Below are 21,321 nucleotides of genomic sequence, written 5' to 3'. Positions count from 1 at the left end.
GGGGAGACAAAGTGAGCTCCTGCAGAAATCTTCACAATGAGAGGTGTTCCGAGGAAGAGCTGGGGCAGTCTGGAAGCCCAAGCAGGACTTGCTGAATGCAAACGGTGTGGCCAACACGTGTGGCCCCTGACGGAGGAATGTAACGAGAGAAGGGGTGATGCCAGGGTCTAGGACAGCACAGCCAAACGGCCAGGGTGTAGGAGTCTCCAGCCTTGCCCAGGAGAGAGGGTGTCCACATCAGCCGGCCCCTGGGCAGCACTCCTCCTAAGGGACTTAGAGCCTACGCCATAGCTCTCGCAGGGGGGATTCATATGTGAGCCAGCCTGTTAGTGGGCTGGGACTGCATGAAACAGAGAGCATGAGTGATGTCTGGAGAGGGTCCCCATCAGCCCCTAGCTGAGCTGCAGAAGCAGCCACAGTTCTCACGATGGTCTCAGTACCGCCACCCTATGGAAAATCTGGGAACTGCAAAGAGCTACCCGTCAAGGGGCAAGTGGAAGCTGAAATCCAGCCTACAACCAGGAACTTGATCTAGCGCAGCTGCAGCCACCTGGAGGGAGGGACACTCCTTTCTCTCCCCAAAAGTGCCATGGGTTCTTTGCGCTATCAGAGCTGAGCCTGCTCAGAGGGTCCACCTTTTCCTAACTCACACAAAGGTGGCAAGCGGGCGAGCATCAGCCCTGGGTTTGTACATGACCCAGGTGCCCAAGCAGCCCAGCAATGTACCTGCTGCACAAAGACAGGCTGTGCAGGATATGGTGGAGGGGAGGGAAAGAGCCACGCATCTGGATGCTTCACAGTGGGGCCTCCAACACCCAAGGCAGACTGCCCTGGGGATACCTGGGAATGAAAACATGCACACCACCCCCAACAGCACTGAGGCACCCAGGCAGCTCTGTGAGCACTGAGCCTTGTTCAGCTACAGACAGGACTGGAACGGAGCAGGGGTGACTGTAGCTTCAACTGATGTATACACCCCTGTAGGGTGCTGCCGAGAACTCCCAGGTGTGGGTGCCAGTACATCAGTGATAATGCAGCTGCACGTGTAACCTCAGGCTGCGGGTGCCCAGGGACCCCAGGACCAGGTCATCACCTACATTAGGCAGGGTATGCCGACAAGAGCCCCTAGGTGATCAGGGACCAAGAGTCAGCCTGTACTCTGCTCGCCAATCTATGCTCCCTGGCATGAGGCTGTGCCTATCCAAGGAAGGGGAGACCTTTTCTAAACACACAAAAGCATTCTATGAGCTAGCTGGGCTCTGCCCAGGGGCACATGGGGGCAGAGAAGGAGGCCCAGGGCCAACAAGGCTGTTCACCACCCTTGTTTCTTTCTTTGTTTGTTTTTAAATATATTTTTATTGATTTTTTTAGAAAGGAAGGGAGAGATAGAAATATGGAGGTGAAAGAGACACACTGATCAGCTGCCTCCTGCTCGCCCCCGACTGGGGATCGAGCCTGAAACACAGGTATGTGCCTTGACTGGTAATCAAACCAGACCTCAGTCCATGGGACAATGCCCAATCCACTGAGCCACACCAGCTGGGCCACCACCCTTTCAACACACTACTACCAAACCACTACTGGGGGAATTTTGAAAAAAACCTTGTGCTTGGAGTTTTGATTCCTCAATGCAAGCTGGTAAGTAGCTTCCCAGGTCTGCTGCACATCTCCTGTGAGCTGGGTCAGAGGGAGTCAGTCTCTGTGCACTGGTCATCTCGACACTGTGACAGAGCGATGCTCTGGTTTGCAGGGCCACCTCCCTCCCCCAGCAGCCCCTTGAGCACCGGCTCCATCTCCAGCTTGACCTCTGCTAACCCATTTACCCACTGAGGCCCCTAATGAGAACTGCAAAGGAGCTTCCCCCTTCTCTCCCCTCCCCCACCTCTGCCCAGCACAGGCCTCCATCCCAGCAAATCTTGCCGACTCTGGGGTGTGAGCACAGAGCAGCAGAAGGCATTGGCCCTGTGGAGGGTGGGCGGAGGGGGGAGATGGAGACCGCAAGGAAATAGGACCAGTGGGAGTGGAGTCACCCACGCCAAGAGGCAAGACATTTTCCCGGGAAAAAAGCAGTTGATGGGCCTCAGAGATATCAAAGAGAACAAAGCAGAGAACTGGCCTTGGACGGGAGCCCAGTTGGGACAATCTGAGAGATGAGGCAGAAGCCCAAGGGTAGGCGGGGGCAGGGGGACAGTCTGAGAAGAAAGAGGCTAGGACGGTGCAGGTCACTTTATTAAAAAGTTCTTCAGGCTCACCCTCATGGAGCGGATAGGGCTATACATAGGGTGGCCCCGCTCTCCTCACTGAAAAAGAAAATGCGGGCTGCTGGTCAAAACAGGCTGCTCAAAGGATTGACACAGGCAGCCTGTTGTGGGTATTGTCCCAGGTGTTCCTCTTCCCCTTGACAAGACCGAAAGGCAAGTCATCTCAGCAGCTGGAGGTCACTGTGCCTCAGGTGATGTGGAATTCAGATCTCCCGGACAGGTTGGTCTTTCAAGATTCTGGAGTTTCCCAGTCCTCTAGAGACGTCACCTGTGCTTCAGCTGGGAATTTGGAGTCAAATAGACTTGGATTCGAATCCTAGCTCTACATGCAAGGCTGGGAATGGGTTATACTCTCTCCTTTGCACAGCACCCTAAACCTGGGAAGTCAGGGGAACAGGGGGCTTGCCCCGCTAATAAATGAAACACTCAGGTTTCAAATCCAGGTCGCTTTCTTATCTGCTGAATGGAGCCAGAGCCTCCAGCCACACGTGGTCACTCACAGATCTCAGAATAGGTGCTCTGAATCTGTGCAGCCTGGTTAGGACACCGGGGCCAGGCTAGACCAGAGTCTGAGCTGGTCCTGCGCCTGGAGAACTGAGGGCAGGGCCTTTTCGGCCCTTCACAGACCCTGCCTCAGATTCTCCAAGGCCCTACCCTCCTGGCAACAAAAGTTAAAATGCACCCACATTCCCTCATTAAATATAACTCTTCTTGGCTTTCAGTGTAACAGGGCTTTTATGAATTTGCTCTTGAAACTACTTGATGATGAGTAACTCATTTAATTTACTATTGGCTATGATGTCTCTTTTTTTTTTTCATCTTATGATTTCTCTTTATTCTGCATAGTCTGGAACTCTTGCCAAAAACACAATTTACAAATTGTTTTCAAATATAACATTTCTGTGGATACCAAACTTAGCCAAGATTAAAGTTGACATGCAACTTTGAGAAGGCATTTAGTTAAACATTTATCAATTGTGATGTTGTGCTTTTCATATTTTTCAGCCCTCAAAGTTTTTCTTTCCAGTCTTCACCATTTCCTAGGCCTTTGATATCAGCCTGCCCCCTGGATAGAAGCCAAGGCACTTGGATCCTCCCTAGCCCCCTGGAGGCACAGAGAGGGGAAGTAACTTGCCCAAGGTCACACAGCCAGAAAGCAGTATGGCTCCAGAGTGAATACTCACAACATTAGGCCATAGTTTTTCTCAACCAAAAAGAGTTATGATGGCAAGTTTGGTGAGGCTCACCATAGGATAGTGAACAGTAATTAAAATTTATATTTATAAATAGCATTTTCATGAAATATGGAAAGATGTTAAAATATTTTAAAAACCACAAAATATACATATATCTCAACTCAAAAACGCCTTTTTAAAATATATTTTCAGCCCTGGCCGGTTTGGCTCAGCGGTTAGAGCGTCGGCCTGTGGTCCTGAGAGACCCGGGTTCGGTTCCCGCTAAGGGCGCGTACCTCGGTTGCAGTTTGTCCCCGGCCCTGGTCGGTTGTGCGGGTGGCAGCCACTCGATGTGTTCCTTTCACGTCGATGTTTCTCTCTCTCTCTCTCTGTTCCTCTCTCTCCCTCCCACTCTACCTGAACAAAAAATGGAAAAATGTCCTCGGGTGAGGATAAAAAAAATATATATATATGTTTTCATTGCTTTTAGAGAGAAAGGAAGAGAGAGGGAAAGATAGAAACATTGATGAGAGAGAAACATCAGTTAGCTGCCTCCTGCACATCCCGGTAGGGGACTGAGCCCACCACCCGGGCATGTGCCCTGACCAGGAACTAAACTTGCGACCTCTCCGTGCATGGGACAATGCTCAATCCACTGAGCCACACCTTTTTAAAAAAGAACTGAAAATCGCTACTCAGCCTTTTGGCTACGATCAAGTGTAGTATCTGTTCTTATCAGTTTAATAAAAAAGAACTGAAAGAAATATATAATATATTGTAAAACATATTATCTCAAGCATGTAGATGATCAGCAAGTATTTGTTGTTATTGGTAGATGAGTGGGCTTTTTTGTTGTTGTTGTTCTAACTTTTGTATATTTTCCAAATTTCTGGATGAAAATTATTTTCTTTTCAGACAGGAAAAAGTATTAAGGCCTTACTATTTCAAAATTATTTTCTCTCATTAAATGTTTGAAAGAAAAATTTCAGAGAACCAAAAAATCCAGAAGCAAGTTGTTTAAAAAAATAAAAATAGTGGGGAGTTTTCTAAGAAACTCTTTAAATTGGTAGTGTTCTTAGGGCTGGGTCTCAGCACACACTGTTTAAAGGATGAGAAAATGGCATGAAGTACTCTATTATATGACAAATTCAGAGTAAATATGGAGTCCTTGCTGTCTAAAGTGCTGGCATGAGACAGGCAATTATTCCCTTAAAGGAACCTCTAGAAAGATCCTCTAATCCTGCTCTCTTATTTTACAAATGAAGAGAAGACAGGGTACATTTTTATTACATGTATAGAGCTCCTTGAAAAGTAAGTTCCTTCACCTGGAAGAGCAGTTTCCTTCAGGCGGAGACACCCAGCGTGGGGTGGAGGGGCCCTGGACACCGAGTTCCCCTGGCTTCCAGTCCAGGTTCTGCCACAGGCCACTTGCACCTCGTTTCCCCAACAGAAACCAGCCAGAGCTGCACGGTCTCTAGCTCCTCACCCAGCTCTAACACTCAGTTCTGATATGGCAATGGCTACAAGAAATCGACAAGAAGCTTTCTGGAGACTGAAGGACCCTGGGTCTTGGCCAGGAACGGAGCCCCGCCCTCCAGGGCCCTCAGGAGGCAGGGGCATCAGGAGAGCTGCTGCTCGGGAACGCTGTGCGCGTGTCATGCCAGGAGGAAGCTGGTGCAGACACAGCAGCTGGGCCAAGCAAGCTGACAGGAGGGGAGGAGGAAGCCAGCCCCTCACCAGGCCCTCAATTACTCAGGCTCACGGTGTTCTAGGGCTAATTGCTTCCGAAGCAGCCCGCCTGTCATTCACCCCACTCAGCAGCAGCAGCAGCTACAGGCTTCTCAGTGCCAACCCAGGACCCTGCATGGCACAGGGAACTCTACTTTCCTCCTTGGAGGTGCTCCAGAAATTGTGTATTAAACATGGAACAAACTCAAGTTGGTTAGATTTCGACGCAACATCTTCCATTCACTGACTCGGAATCCGGGGGTGGGACCTGGAAATGGATTTTAAACAAGTTCCCCAGAAAATGCAGACGTCCACTGTTTGAGGACCACGGGCCTAGGTCTGCTGGTAAGTGCATACTCCCACATCTCCCAGGCGGGGAGTAGATGGGAGTGTCCCCTTCAGCGGGGCAGGCTGGATGAGGGCATGGGGACAGCACATGAGCCCCCAGGGGGCCTCTTCTCCCTCCCACAGCCTCCACGTGTACAAGCACTCAGCCCAGCTCTGCCCACCAGAGTGGCGGAGCCCCACAGACCCCCAGCAGCCCCGTGCCCACAGCAGATGTGTACAGACAGGCTCCACCTTGCACTTCAGCCACGTAAACAAGCCAAGCCTAGTCGCACCCCTCAGAATTCACTGTCCCTCCACCCAAAGTGCTCCTGGCCCCCACCTCAGCCACCCCCAACTCAGCTGTCCCTCTCCCAACAGAGAGCCCATCTGCCTCATTACTTAAATAATCTTTATTTGTCATGCACTAGGGAAGATGGTATTGTATGAAACACTGCATTTCACAGCAAAGGCCTCGGTCCAAAAAACACAGGGGACCAACCAGGATCCAGGTCTGGTCAAAACTATAGTGACCACATTGGGGATACCATGCCCTGGGCTGGTGGCAGACCCAGGACCCTCCAGCTATAGTGGCCCCAGACATGGCACAGTGCGGCTGCCCCACCCCCAACAGAGGCACAGGAAGTGGACACCAGAGCACATGGACCTGAGGAAGGCGGAGAAGGGTGCTGGGCACTGACTCGGCAGAGGCCGTAGTCCAATACCTCCCAGGCCCAAGTCCCGGATACCAGGGCTCCGCCTGCTGTCAGCCCGGCTCCGCCCACCAGAGCGGCAGACCCCACAGACCCCCAGCAGCCCCGTGCCCACAGCAGATGTGTACAGGCTCCACCTGGCACTTCAGCCACGTAAACAAGACAGGGGCCTAAACAAATCCCTGGCCAAAGTTCAGACTTGCCCAGGCAGGCCTCAAAGGCTGGAGGGGCCAGCCCCCCACAACCATTTCTAGCCAGGTTTCAGGATCTTAGGACAGGGCCACCAACAGGGCAGCTCTCAAACTTGGGCCATCGGGTGCCACCTGAGCCAGGAAAGGGTAGAGCACATCCTGGGCCCTGCTTTCACTGGGGAGGCACAGAGACAGACAGAGGTCGGAGACATGCAGGGCAGAACAAAGAAGAATGGACACATGCAGAGACCACAAGAGGATGGTAGGGGTCCAAGGACAAAACATGGGCAGGGTGATGTGGGGGCACCGTGTGGCCAGGCTCACTGAGGCCCGGGGCTCATGGTGAGACCTGGCTCCTCCGGGATGGTCTCCAGCATCTCACTCTGGACAGCCTGTGTGATGAGCGCCAGCTCCTGACACAGGGTCTCGTGGCGGTAGCCCACACGGATGTCTGGCACGTTGGTGCGGCGGATGTCATTGCCCTCGGGGCCCTCTTTGGTGTAGTTGGGTCCCAGCCAGTGGCTCTTCACCTGCAGGGTGAGGGGGGATGGGGCAGGTTGCAGCTGGCTCTGAAGGGTCATGCCCCAGGACCCTGGGACCTTCCCAGTACACAGGCAGGGAGGGAGAGGGGGTGGTACCTTGTGGGAGAAGCCGCTCATGAGCACACTGTTGCGGGCCAGCTCACACATGTCACAGGAGCTGAGCTTCCACACCTGGGTGGCGATGCTGTATTCCTCCATCAGCGGCTCCTGCAGGGGCCAGGTTCCCTCAGGCAGGTGTACCAGGCCATGTGGCAACATCCCTTCCCGGGGATTCACCCTGTCATGCTGCACTCCACCAGCAGGGGGCAGCACCAGTCCTGAGACCCCAGTGCTGGGGTGTCCTGGCCTGTGGCCCTAAATTCTGACCTTGGTGAAGTGGAATTGCAAGGGGTCATCGGTGGACAATGAGACCATGAGGCCGCGGGACAGGTACTCGGGCAGTGGGTTCCGGTGATAGCTGAGGAAGAGGCTGTTGTTGCTGAGTGGGGACATGGCGATGCCAATCTGGGCCAGGTAATACAGGTACTGCAGGACCGGGGCCTGTGCAGGGGACAGGGAGGGAGAGCCGGTCAGGTGGCCTCGGGGCGGGACAGCGTACTTGGTTCTGGGGGATACAGGCAACAGTCGTGTTGCAGGGAGTCCCAGCTGGGTCTGATCTGTGGAGGGTCAGTTTCAGCAGGCTCCAAGCCCGGATCTGTGTGGAGGCTGGGGCGTGGAGTAGTCCAGATGGGCTGTTGAGGAAGGTCAGCTGCTGAAGGGGCCCAAAGGGTCGGGAGGAAGGGGACCAACTGGGAGGGAGGCTGGGGGTGCAGACCTGACCTTGCGCAGAAGCAGCCCATGTGAGATGTTCTCAGCCAGCATGTAGGCCGACACCAGGTGGTGGATGGGCCCAGCCTCCCCGCAGTGCGGCCGCAGCACAAACGTGTGGAAGCCCCTCTGCCTGGGGGCATGAAGACCATGTCAGCTCCCCAGCTCAATGGGCTTCCAAGACCCCACCCTGAGACTGTGTGGGCCTGGGAGAGGGGGCAGGGATAGAATATTGGCCGAGAGGTGAGAGCCATGGAGCCCCAAGGGAAGAGAAACAACCATCAGGTCCACGGGTGGGGAAGAGGTGGGCCAGTGTTTAGTGGGCCCAGCCCAGGGCAGGCCTGTGGGTGAGGGAGAGACGACAGGGCAAGCAGAGCTGTGGCCCCGGCAGAGCCCACACCTGCGCAGGTGGTTCAGCATGGCCATGTTGGCAAAGGTGTAGTACAGGTAGTAGGCGTAGGGTGGGTTGTCCTCCTCCACCCAAGCCTCAGGGAGGGGGCTCTCCAGGTTGAAGACATGGTTCTCGGGCTTGGACTCATCATCCACACTGTCAAAGCCATCCACCTGGCACAGGACCCTGGGGTCAGGCCCGGAGCTGCCAGAGGGCCTGAGGCAGGCCGTCTCCCCCACACCCAGCTGTGTACCGCCCCCTCACATGCTCCAAGAAGAGGTGCAGCTCTGGGTGGCTGGCAGGGTGCACAGTGGCCTCGAACAGTGGCAGGAAGATGTTCTCCAGCATCTCCTGAAAGTTCGCCAGCTGGCCCTTGGTACGGTACACATCACTGCAGGTGAGACATGGGCACACAGGCGCATGCAGGTCAGGGCCAGTGTGAAGACACCAGCAGGTCAGGAAGGGTCGGAGCTTGGCCCGAGATCACAGAAGCACTTGTGAACCGTACTGGGTGGGCCAGGCTGGAGAGACCACGAGTGGAACCAGGAAGAGTCCTCCTCCTACTGAGAGGACTCAGCTGGGACAGGAGACAGTCAGCCAACCCAGGAGGGCAGGAGGAAGGCCCTTGCCCCTTGAACTCTGTCCCCCATATTTGCTCCCACTCCCAAAGACACTCACAAGAGACGGGGCACCTGCACGAGCCAGCGCACGTTGGGGGAGTGCACGCGGTGCATGACAGCCCAGCGTGCCAGCTTGTCCCACTCGTCCCTCGAGCGCCCATAGATGGAGAGCCGCAGCTCCGCGTTCTGGTATTTGCTCTCTTCCAGGTCCGACATCACCTCCTAGAGACGTGCACAGGGCAACTGTCATACTGGGCTTCCCAGAGGGCCCTGTGTTTGTACCCACTACTACTACCTCCTCCTACCTCTGACCTACCCTGCCCACACACTGTGGAACCCCCAGATACCCAGGCTCTCGCTGAGGCAGAGGGAGGGCTGTCCCCATATCTGGGCCCTGGCAGCCACACGTCCTCACCTTGATGATGTGAGCAAAGTACTTCCCAGAAACCCTGTTATCCGTCTTGATGAAGATCTCTCGGAGCACAGACTCCCCGATAGGGTTGTATTTGGCATTGAACTTGTCAAATCGATGAAAGGTGTTCCTGTCCTGGGGGAGATGAGCAAGTCAACCCCTGACCCCTAGCCTGTAGGCTGACGCCGCCCCTCAGCGCCCGCCGCTGGGACAGACCGCGTGCATGTCGAGCGTGTCCACACTCAGGTCATAGGCGGTGAGGTTCATGCTCTGGAAGACCTCCCGCAGTGTCTGCTCGCGGCCCTGCTCCACGTGCACGATCTCCTCCAGGTGCCGCTTCATCGCCCGCTTGATGAAGCGCAGGAGATGCTTCTGGTTCATGCAGGACGAGGCATGGATGTGCGTGTCCACCTGGGATGGAACAGGGGCTGCTGGGTCCAGCAAGGCCAGGAAGGTCCAGGGCCAGCAGCGGGATGGAGAGTCCTCTCCTACCTGGTGCTGGGTGGGAACAGGCTGGGCAGAGGTGCAGGCCCAGCCCCAGGTGACAACCCACCTTTCGGATGTTGTAGAAATCTCGGTGCGGCACCTTCTTCTGGGCAGCCAGCTCCTTCATCTCGTTGAGCAGCACGTGCATCTGGAACTTGGAGCTCAGGTACTGCAGCCGGCGGTAGCAGAACGACTTTCTGGCAGGATGAGAACCAGGCAGGGCTCAGGCATCTGGGAGGATGCAGAGTTGAGGCTGCCAAGGGGGCAGCAGACAGTGGAGAAGTCTAGGACCGGTGACTTTGAAGTGGGAGACTATTGACAGGGATGGGGCGGGACTGGTGGGGACTCACATGGGGCCATTGATAATCAGGGCCATCAGCACATTGACATCAGCCACAAACTCCTGCAGGTCAGGGTACGGCAGCTCCACCTCGGAGCAACTGGCATGTGGGGGGAGCTTGGGTGAGGAGAGCAAACCAGCCCTGCAGGCCCCCCAGCCGATGCAGTGCCCCCACAGCTCCCCCCCAGCACACTGCACCCCCTCTTACTGCTCATCGGGCTCCCTGCGGGTGTAGACGTGCACTACGCCGCGCACCATGCGCAGACCCAAGCCCAGGTCCCCAGGCATGGTGCTGGGCTCACAGTGCTCATACGGGTGCTGCTCCAGCGCCGGGGGGTGCACCGGGGCGTCTGCAGGGCGGAGAGAATGGAGCCAGGGTCAGGGATCTTCAGGGCCACCATGCACTGCCCAGCCCAGAGGCCCCCAGAGGGGGAGACATCAAGGCCCTGGCAGGATGGATCCTGCCCCTGCCTCCAACCCCACACCAGGAGGCTGGGTGTGGGAAGAAGCAGGCAGGGCAGAGGTTCCTGGGCTCCAAGCTCAGGGAGCCTGGGACACAGGACACTTGGAGCTAGGCAGGGGTGGGAGTCCCACCAGCGGACACAGGGGTGTCGGGGCCCTGCTCGTAGGTCCGCGTCTCCAGAGGCTTCTCGGCCAGCTGCTGCAGGTACCGGCGGGTGGTGGGGCAGAAGCTCTGCAGAGACAGCGCCATGTACTTCTCCCGGATGAAGAGGGCCCGCACCACACTCTTCGCTGCGTCCAGCAGGTCTGTGAATGGCACCTACAGGCGAGGACGTGTGATCACTGTCCTTGGTCTCAGACCCAGGCTAGGCTCACTCTCACCTGTCCCCTGAGGCCTTGACCTCAGAAACACTCACACCTTTCTGCTCCCAGCATATCAACTAGCTCCCGAAGCTTCCAGAGAAACAAATGCCCTCTCTAGACTCAGCCCCAGCTCCTCAAACGAAGGAAGCCCACAGAGACCCACAGCCCTGCCCACTCACCCCACACTTCTCCTCCCCGGAGATGGAGACACGCTGAAATTCCCGTTCCAGCACGACGTCGCGCTCTCGCAGGCCCCGGTCCCCTTGCCCCTCGCCCTGCTCCTTGTAGAGCCTACCAGGAGGGAGGTACAAGAAAGGGGCTGGAACCGGCAGTGGGTCAGGCCCCAGCCACATGTCCCCAGTGTCCCCGCACCCCTCTGGCCTCCTCACTGGAGGTCCGAGTCACTGTCTGTCTTCAGGAAATCTTGCTTGGCCCGAAGCAGGATGTCTGGCTCCAGCCTAGAGGCGAGAGGATGAAAGGGTGGCAGATGACCAGGGAGGGCCCTTGCTCCCAGGTCCCTGCCGCGAATTAGGTGCTATGTGTATGCTGTCACCGTGGTCCTCACGGGGCTGTAGAACCCGCACTGTGGGTGCTGTTGTTGCCCCGCGCTAGAGATGAGCACACCCAGACATTAAGCGCCATGTTCCAGGCTATACTGGTGGCAGAAGACAGCACCAGAAGCCAGTAGGCTGACCCCAAGGCCTGCACTTCACCCCACTGCCCTGTGCTGCCTCCCCATGGGCCTCCAATGGGGAAGGGGTAGGAGAGGAACAAAGGTGGAGCTCTGAAAGCATCCAGTGGAGACAAAGATGGTGAACAGGCAGACTACCCTGTGCACCCCCCCAACACACACACACACAGCTGCCTGGCTGTGCCCCCACACACACACACACACACAGCTGCCTGGCTGTGCCCCCACACATACACACAGCTGCCTGGCTGTGCCCCCCACAAACACACACACAGCTGCCTGGCTGTGCCCCCCACACACACACACAGCTGCCTGGCTGTGCCCCCCCCCACACACACACAGCTGCCTGGCTGTGCCCCCACACACACACACACAGCTGCCTGGCTGTGCCCCCACACATACACACAGCTGCCTGGCTGTGCCCCCCCCCACACACACACACAGCTGCCTGGCTGTGCCCCACACACACACACACAGCTGCCTGGCTGTGCCCCCACACACAGACACACACAGCTGCCTGGCGGCGCCCCCCCCACACACACAGCTGCCTGGCTGTGCCCCCCACATACACACAGCTGCCTGGCTGTGCCCCCCCACACACACACACACAGCTGCCTGGCGGTGCCCCCCCCCACACACACACACAGCTGCCTGGCTGTGCCCCCCACATACACACAGCTGCCTGGCTGTGCCCCCCCCACACACACACACACACAGCTGCCTGGCTGTGCCCCCCCCACACACACACACAGCTGCCTGGCTGTGCCACCCCCCCACACACACACAGCTGTCTGGCTGTGCCCCACCTCCCCCACACACACAGCTGCCTGGATGTGCCCCCCACATACACACAGCTGCCTGGCTGTGCCCCCACACACAGACACACACAGCTGCCTGGCGGTGCCCCCCCACACACACACACTGCTGCCTGGTGGTGCCCCCCCCACACACACACACAGCTGCCTGGCTGTGCCCCCCCACACACACACACACAGCTGCCTGGCTGTGCCCCCCCCACACACACACAGCTGCCTGGCTGTGCCCCACACACACACACACAGCTGCCTGGCTGTGCCCTCCCCCCCCACATACACACACAGCTGCCTGGCGGTGCCCCCGACCCAATGGCTGCCTATGGCAGGGCTCCAGGCCCAGGGCTCACTTGACATCCTGGCTGATCTGCCGCTCCAGGCGCTGCCTCCGTTCCTCCAGCTGCTCAATGGGGCTCTCCTCGGGGAACTCATACGGGGCACTGCGGAGCTCGCTCTCAGCCAGGGAGCGGCTGAACAGCTCCTGGTGGCAGGAGGGAAGGAGGAGGGGAAGCTCAGGGAAGGCTCAGTGTGGCCTGGCCCTCAGGCCTGGGCCCTCCCTTGCAAAGTCTGGGGAGGAGGTGAGGGCGGCAGGAGCTGGGGTACCAGGGAGAGGCTAAGGGTCAGGGAACAGCCAAGCATGAAGTCAGGGGACGGGGAGCAGAGACAGGGCACGGGGACAGCATGGGGAACACAGGGTGAGGTGCCAGGCAATACCTCCGCTATCTCCTTGCATTTGCCATCCATAGACGTGCGCAGGTCGAGCGGGAAGTGCTTGAGGCAGGGGGCAGGGCCTGGCAGGGATCGGGCAGACTGCAGCGGAGGGGCCCCCAGCCCACCCCGAGCCTCTGTGGAGACAGTGACACCAGGGTCAAAGAGGGCAGGACCGGGTGCACTGGAAGCCCTGGGCCCCTGCCCACCCAGGCCAGCCCCAGAGAGAGGCCAGCACCTGGAAAGTGGGTAATCCCTTCTGAGAGGCTGAGGAGTGAGCCTGTGTCTCCCAAAGGACCTCACCTTCACAGTCAGCACGGGGACCCCTCACCCCTCCAGGCTTGGGGGTGGGAGTCCCAAGTCTGCTCCTAGAACAAGTGATTCATTCACTCCAGGAATCAGAATCTGAATCCTGGACTAGGGGCCCTCCCTCAGACCACGACAACCTCCATGTGAGTACCTCCGGCACGACAAGGACCTGGTAGCCACAGCAATGCCAGCCTGCAGCCTCCAGGGTAGGCAGGCCAGGATCAGACCTGCCCCTGGACTGCACATCCTCTTCTCAGAGGGCCAGGGCCCACACCCAATGTCCCAGACAGACAGAGCACGAAAGCCACAGCTGCCACTCAGCTCTGATCTAGGGACCAGCCCTCAAGGGAAGAGGAGGTGGGACATGGAGGACCTGGTTGGCAGCAGGAACCCTGTCACCTCCCCGGAGGCCTGCCCTCTCCCCCAGGACCCCAGGGCTGCCAAGACGTGGCCTGGCCCCAGCCTGCCCCTCCCACTGCTGGCTGCCCCTCTAAAGGGAGCTGCCACAAACAGTCTGCGCCACTCAGAGGTCCCGGGATCTGGGCCAGAGGCCCCAGGAAGGGCCTGGGGAAGGGGGTGTCAGAGACCAGGGTCTCTCCTCACTGAGGCAGAACTCAGCTGCACCACCAGGAGGCTGGCAAGAAAGGCCTTGAAACTGCTAGTCTAGAGGGGCTGCCTGAGCTCCCAGCCCACCTAAAGGACCCTCCCTGGGCTCAGCACCCCTATCCTCCCAGCAGGAAGCTCTTCACACCCAACTGGGCTCTCCCAGACAGCTGGGGGGTCCTCTTCTCCAACACTCCCCTTCCCTCTCCGTACCATGGCTGAGGGACTGACTGGAGGCTCTGCCCAGGTAAAGCAACTTAAAAGTCTCTAGGCCCACTCCCCGATGCCCCAGAGTTGGGTCCCAAAGCTGGACAAAGGGAAGGGGAGGTGCCTGCTCCAGATCCAGGACCCAGCACCCACTCATCCTCATGCCTGCCTGGGTCCTACCTTCAGAGTTCAGACAGCACAGGCCAGCGGCCCTGTGCCCCTTGCCTGTCTGTCTGCTGAGTGGCCAGCAGCCCTGTGCCCCTTGCCCGCCTGTTTGCTGAGTGGAGCTGCAGCCAGTCCCCCAGGACAGCTCAGGGGCCGGCACGGGCTGTACCAAGTGCAGCTGCATGCAGGGGAGACCCTGGAATGCCGGTGAGCAGTGGGCTGGGGGAGCTCAGGGGAGCCCAGAAATCAAGGGAAGGAGAATCGAAGTTTGGGGATAAGAGCAACCCTAGAACGGAACTGGGCCTTAACCTCTACAGTGCCAGGGTGCAGCCCAAAGTGGGGCCCCCAAGGGGGAGGAGCAGGGTGGGCTGATATGGGCAGAAGAGGCTGGCAGGGAGGGACCAAGTCATCTTCAAATGTACTGCTCTGGGGTACAGTGAGTGAGTAGGACCTGGCTGCCCAAAGGAAGAGGGGGGCAAAGAAAGGGGGCAAGCAGCCCTCATCTCCACACCCAGCAGCCCCAGACGCGCCTCCTCTGCCTAGTGGCTTTGTTTTCCTTACCACTGACCTCTGGGGCCCAGTCTATGGGGTCCCTTGGGAGAGACAGGGCCTCTGCCTGGGGAAGGAGCTGGCTGGCAGCCGGGAAAGTAGCTCAGTCCAGGTAGGAACGGTCACTGAGCCTCCCTGATGCCTACAGGGCTGGTTCATGGAACCCTAGACCTCCAACCCCCTGTTCTAAGACTATCGTTGGGGACAAATTGCCCAGGAGAAGAGAGAGGTTTGGGAGAAGGGGTACTAGAATTTGGAAAACTTGAGTCTGACTCTGTTCCCACTTACTCTCAAGTCTCTACCTACTGGAGGCTTCAAGTCCCGTTTATAATGGGGTGATAAGTGGGTCATGTCCTGTCTAGCCACAGCTGCCATAAGGCTCACAGAGATACGGCTCTGTAAGTATTCTGTAAAACACCATAATCTGCGATTATGAACTCTTGGAACCCTCCAAACACGTCCCACACGCAGTCCCACCCACTGGGGAGGGTGGAGGTGCTTGGGCCCAGCACAAGCCAAGGCTACTGAGCAGTGAATGACAAGGGAACAGAACTTGGCAGGGGTGGAGATGGGGGTGGGGGGTAACACTGTCTCTAACTTGGAAGAGGGCAGAGCAGGAAGAGGAGGAAAGATGGGTACCTGCTCTACGCCCAGGATGTAAGACAGAGCCTAAGGTCCCTGCCTGCCCAAGAACTCTGACCCTACACAACTTCCCACTTCTAACCTCCTCCAGGGAAGGCCAACCACAACCCCCCAGGGGTGGTCTGTAAGGGGTCAGCAGGAGCTGAGTCAAAGGCACCAATCTCAGCCTCATCTCCTAGCAGGGTGGCCCAGGGCCTCCACAGAAATGCTGGGTGACCAGGACGGGTTCCAGCAGCCAGAGCCACCCCTTAGGCCTGCCAGGCCACTGCATTGGGCGGCCTGAGTCCACTGGAGGTGACAGACAGTGACCTCCACACTCCATGAGGCCAGGCCTGGAAGACCCAGCTGCCTGCTGGTCCCTTCTCCCAGGGTCTGTGCATAGCACCACACAACACACATGCTCTCATGAGGGTGGCGGAGCCAACCAAAAGCCAGCCACTCCCACTCCAAGATTCTTGCCATCCTGTCTGCCCTCTTAACCAGGAACCCCCTCACTCACTGCAAGGATTACCTCAGTAGGCAGAGAGGTGCCCAAGGCTTTGACCAACCAGTAGCAGATGCTCCCCCATGTGACCACCCCAAAGTATACAGATCTAGCCCCAGGGGTCACACTCTCTGGACTGTACAGACCTGAGCACAGAGAACACAGACAACCCTCAGGACAGTACAGGCCAGGCCAGCATCTTCAGAGTCATAAAAAAACACAGAAGGTGGATGGCCAGGCTACAGGTATAGCTGCTGAGGGTGGGGGTGTGGGGGGAGATGGCTCAAGCTAGTCACCAAAGTGGGGGTGGTCTTTCCTTAGCCACAGGCCTGGGGACAGCAAATGGCAGATAGATATCCCTCAGCAAGCACAAACCCAGGCAGCAGAGCCCTTAGGGAGCTGGGCACAGCCACACCACACTGTTTGCTCCAAATGGTGCAGAGATGCCTACCAGAGTGGAAGCCGAACCAAAGGTGCAGGAGCATAGTGGATGGGCAACAGGCCCAGCCTGAGCCCCATACAGCCCAGCCCAAGGACATCCCATACTTCTGAGGAAGCTCACAAGATAGACCAAGAAGGAGCATACACAGCAAATGATCCATACAGTTGAACCCCCAGCCCTGGGACTCCAAGCAGCAATGAGTGTGCCCTAACATCAGACCCCCAGTGAGGGGAATCTGAGATCTGGGGTCCTAGAAAGAGAAACTGGCCTCAGGAAGACAGCCTGAGCCTGCCTGGCAAAGGCCCAGCCGCCGGCAGTGTGGCCAGTGGCACACAGGCAGTGCCACTACCCCCACTCCATTCACACACTCCACAAGCAAACAATCTTAGCACATCCGCATGCTGACACGTGTGCAAATACACCTCTTGCTTCACCCACACCCACACCCACTCCTCGTTACAGAGGACAGCGTCCCTAGCATGGAAACCTGTCACCCTCCACCCCCCTCTCTCTCCACACCACCTCCCTAGCCAGCTGTCACTTGGACTCTGGACAGCGAGCATCACCGCAGAGAGAGTGCAGAAGGGGCCTCCCTCTGAGGGGACCAGTGGCCAGCGAGAGAAGTGGTAGAGCAGAGCCGGTGCCTGGGCCAGGATGCATACACTCACCTGGTACTGCAGAGGAGGCCTGCTGGCTGGCACGCTTCTTAAAGGGATATTTGGCCTTGGGTTTGCCTGGGCCGGATGGATAGGATGCCATGGCTCTGGCCGCGGTGATGGCGGGGGAGTCAGCCGCACCAGCTGGGCCTGCCTCTGCCACATCTAACCCCTTCCTCCGCCCCGCCCCCAGCGGGAGTGACTGATGCAGGAAGCCGAGGCCCCGCCGGCGGAAGAAGCCCCGGCCACGATTTCTGATGTTGTCTAGGCAACCTCCGGGAGGGGGGCCGCCATCCTGCCCTTGATCCCTCCCTTCCCTTCCCTCCCTTCCTCATCCCCGGAGTGACGTAGGCCTGGAGTGTGGAGGTGAGGACAAGACAGGGAAGGGCCGGCACCCGGCACTCCATAACCCTCCCTGGAGCCCTCGGTCCCTGCCAGGGCTCTGAGGCAAGGACTCAAAGTCCAGGCTAGCTGGTCCAGCCAGCCTGGGAGAAAAAGATAATAATAAACAGGAATCCAGTCCAAGCTCAGAACACATTCGGCTCAGGGCAGGCGCAGTCCGTGAACACCAGCCCCTCTGGGGCAGAGTCCCCGTTCAGAATTCTTCTCTCTCTGAACCCCAGTCCCCGGGTAGCCCAGCTCTGGGAGGATGGGGATGAACCGAGAACCCCAGCCTGGTAGGGAGGAGCCTGTTTGGGGGAAATTCCACTGTCCTGCCAAAGCTACCTTCTAGGAAGGCAGGGAGGCCAAGGCAGGGGCTTTGCTGGGGTCAGGGAAAAAGACCCTGGTGTCTTCCGACTCTTCCCCCTCTTTCCACACTCAGGCTCCGCTCTCCCAGGCCCTCCCCAGGGGGGCTGGCCGCCTTCCCTAGGTCTGCTGGCTGTGCTGAGACTCCCCACCCTCTTGTCACCCTGAACTGCACTTCTCTGTCCCAGAGCCCCTCCCCCCAACACAGACACGTACGGACACACTCACCTGAGGCCATGCTGCCCGAGCCCTGAGGGGGACCGGGGAGGCTGTCTGCCGGGGTCTGCGCGGCCGGGAGGCCCGGGTCGCGAGGGAGGGGACGGGGGCTGGAGTCACCCCGGCCAAGTCACTCCAAGAGCCCCTGCCCTGGCACTGAGATGGGGAAGTAAGGCAGGTCCTTCAAAATTACCGGCTGGCAGGAGGCGGACCCTTGCTGACTTTGGCCGCTGCACTGGCCTGGAAGACCCCCAGCCCGGCACTCGAGAGGCGGGCAGGCCACGTGCTCCCGGCAGAGCGGGGCCGGGAACTCGCCTGGGCTTCTCTCCGCACACTCTGAGAGTTCGGGGTCGGCCCACTGTAGCTGGATCGTGGGGTAGTTACGCAACAGGTGCGAGCCCACCGAAACCTGGCCGGCGCAGTCCCACGTCTCGGCAGCCCCAAGCCCCGCCCCTATCCGGCCGGCCCCGCCCCCGCCATCTTTTCTCTTCCTGGCACCACGTGGGCTGCTGCCCCTCCGCTGCCTGCCCCGCGGGGTTACTGCAAGTTCTGTGCGTCCGCTTTCTCATCAGTAAATGGGATGGGGCAATTGCACTACCTCACTCAAAGGAGTTATTGCACAAAGTCAGCGCCCAATGAAAGACAGCTATTATTACCGTCCCAGGATTCACTTTTAGCAGAAGTCCTACCCCCGCATTCTCACTCTGAGTGTCTTGTTTTCTCCTGGCAGGCGTAGGTAGGCAGGGTGTGCCCTGCATTCTGGCTCCCCTTCCCACATTTATTTCTATATTTGTTGGTTAAGATCTTAGGCTCTGTGGCCAGAATGCCTGGGTTCAATTCCAGACTCCTCCACCTACTTCCTGACTGACTTTGGGAAAGTAACTTAACTTAGCTGAACTTCTATTTTCATCTGTAAAATGAGAGAAAGTGACCATGCTTTATATGGTGGTTAGGATAAATGAGCTAATATAAGTGCTTGGAACAGTGCCTGGCCTGTAGTGACTACCCCATAAATATTTGTGTATTATTGCTTTGGCCTTGGCATTGGTTCCCTATTAACACTCCCACAGGTCGATTGACCTTGCAGCCTACAAAGAAGTGGAGTTGGGCTGTTTTGGGGACTGCAGATACCCCACCCAAGCAGCGCCCTCACTCCCAAATGGCTGAGAATACTACTCAAAGGGAACTTGCTGAGGAAAGTCCCTAAGACTCCACTGAACATAATTGAGTGTATTAGCAGCAATTAGTCTTTTTCTGATTTCCCCACCTTGTGGGAGCCCTTTGCCCCCCACACCCAGTTGTACTAATGCTGTTTGTCCAGCTCCTCCCAGTTCTTACCACCCCCACAGCCAAATTCTTTCCCAAACTGCCTCCCCCACCTCTCCCCAGGCTGCATCTGGTGTCACCTCTGTTGACCCTCAGGCTGGACAAACTAAAAAAAAAAAAGGCCCCCATAAACATGGGGTGGGTTCACCTCACAAAGAATCAATAAAACTAAAAAAAGGACAAGGAAATACCACATTCACCCACTGAATTAGCAAAGATTAAGGGGAGAAGCCCTAATACAGGCAAGAGTGTAGTGAGCTGGGAGACACAAATATACTACTGGTGGCCATAAACATTGACATCATGTTTCTGAAGGCCATTTAGTAATATAAGATCAATAATCTTTTTAATTTTTTTCTTTATTGATTTTAGAGAGAGAGGAAGAGGGAGAAGAGACAGAAACATGGATGAGAGAGAACATCAATTGGCTGCCTCCTGCATGTCCCCCACTGGGGATTTGGCCCACAACCTGGGCATGTGCCCTGATCGGGAATCAAACCAGCTACCTCTAATGCATGGATTGACACCCAGTCACTGAACCACACCGGCCAGGCTCAAGTATCTTTTTAAAATTCATATATTTTAACTCAGTTATCCCACTTCCAGGTAATTGCACTTCCAAAAAGCACTGCTGAAAAAACACGCACGGAGTCGTTGATCACTGTAACGGTTACACAGATCACTGTAATGGTTGATCACTGCAATGGCAACTTAGAGGTTCCACATTAGGGGAATGTTCAAATTATGTCATGTACAGGCCTTGAAATACAGCCATTAAAAATTATTCTTGAAGAATTTCTTACAGAGGTGGAAATGTTTACAATGTAACACAAGGTGAAAAATGGATGTTAAAATCTGTACACACAATATGACCCTAATTGTGTGACATATATGCATAGGAAATAAACACATCAAAATGCCGATAAACAATTACTTGTGAGTGGTAGTATTATGGTTTATAATTAATTTCTTCTTTATAGTTATCTGCATTTTTAAAAATTGTCTACAGAGCATATTCATTACTTTAGTAATCAAAGGAATGGGGAAAAAAACAGTCTGTAAAAATATTTAATAGCCTCCATATCCCACCCCCAAAAGACTCTCCTGGGTCTTAATCCAAGACTAAATTGGTCTTGGAACCCTTAGGAATTTTTAAGCCATTGGGCTCCCAACAATAAATAGAAAAATACATTTCAAAATTAAAAATCAACACCAGATAACCACATAGAATGTCAACTATCTTCTGATAAAATGCAAATTTTGACATAGTTTTACAGGGTGGTATCTTGCATTGGGCCAGGTCTCTTTAGGATTCTCCCTTAATCCAGACCTACCTACCTACCTACTTACCTAACCAGCCCATAGTTTGCAATCCCTGCCCTCCACCCTACCCAGGCAAACTGGTTCACTAGTCCCTTCATGCTCCTCCCTAGTCCCACGTGCAACACACCCTTCACCCTGTAACCCTCCCCATTTCCAGACCATCTGGTACACTGTCCCTGCTAGGAAGTCTGCCCTGATTACAGCTAAGCATCAATCTCCCCACCTACACACCACCAGCAAGCATCTCAGTGGGGTTCCAGTGTCTATGTAAAACACAGTTTGGGAAATGAAGGAGTGAGTCATCCCCTATGGATGTTGGGGCCTCAGTGTTGTCTTTTTGCCGCTGGGATCTTCCCCTACCTCTAAACACAGCTTCCTCCCCTCCTAGCCTATTCACCAGATGGTTCCTTAAATGACCCTCCCTGAACCGCAGCCCCCACTCCGCTGATGGTACACTCCTTAATTTTTCTAAGATCTGCTTCTCTGAGCTCTGGACTGAGCTCACTTGTGATGTCCGCTTCCTACCTAGGCCAGACCACTTTCTGCAGATTGTAGACTTGGAAGAGAATATCTGCAGCCTCAAAAAGATCCTTGGCCAGGACAATGTCTCAAACCATGCTCTATGC

The 21,321-nt window shown here is 56.4% G+C and overlaps 1 protein-coding gene and 1 pseudogene across 1 annotated transcript; one reads left to right on the top strand and one right to left on the bottom strand.

Moving 5' to 3' along the window:
- The first annotated feature begins 4,123 nt into the window (after nt 1-4,123).
- LOC118638081 lies at nt 4,124-4,238 on the top strand (annotated as a pseudogene).
- Nucleotides 4,239-5,886: 1,648 nt separating this feature from the next.
- On the bottom strand, nt 5,887-17,438 carry AMPD2 (adenosine monophosphate deaminase 2). The gene is made up of 18 exons (XM_036273062.1): nt 17,096-17,438; nt 13,033-13,163; nt 12,669-12,799; nt 11,205-11,273; nt 10,995-11,106; nt 10,585-10,771; nt 10,199-10,340; nt 10,001-10,090; nt 9,718-9,847; nt 9,381-9,575; nt 9,168-9,299; nt 8,811-8,974; nt 8,397-8,523; nt 8,142-8,305; nt 7,754-7,874; nt 7,301-7,474; nt 7,031-7,141; nt 5,887-6,922 (listed from the first exon to the last, which is right to left on the bottom strand). The coding sequence occupies exons 1-18, from the start codon at nt 17,184-17,186 to the stop codon at nt 6,713-6,715; spliced, it is 2,481 nt and encodes an 826-aa protein (XP_036128955.1). The 5' UTR covers nt 17,187-17,438; the 3' UTR covers nt 5,887-6,712.
- Nucleotides 17,439-21,321: the final 3,883 nt, after the last annotated feature.

This window comes from Molossus molossus, unplaced genomic scaffold (genome assembly GCF_014108415.1).
Source record: "Molossus molossus isolate mMolMol1 unplaced genomic scaffold, mMolMol1.p scaffold_m16_p_20, whole genome shotgun sequence".
Classification (NCBI taxonomy): domain Eukaryota; kingdom Metazoa; phylum Chordata; class Mammalia; order Chiroptera; family Molossidae; genus Molossus; species Molossus molossus.
The sequence above is the reverse complement of the archived record's forward strand: the minus strand, read 5'-3'. Positions and strand labels throughout refer to the sequence as shown.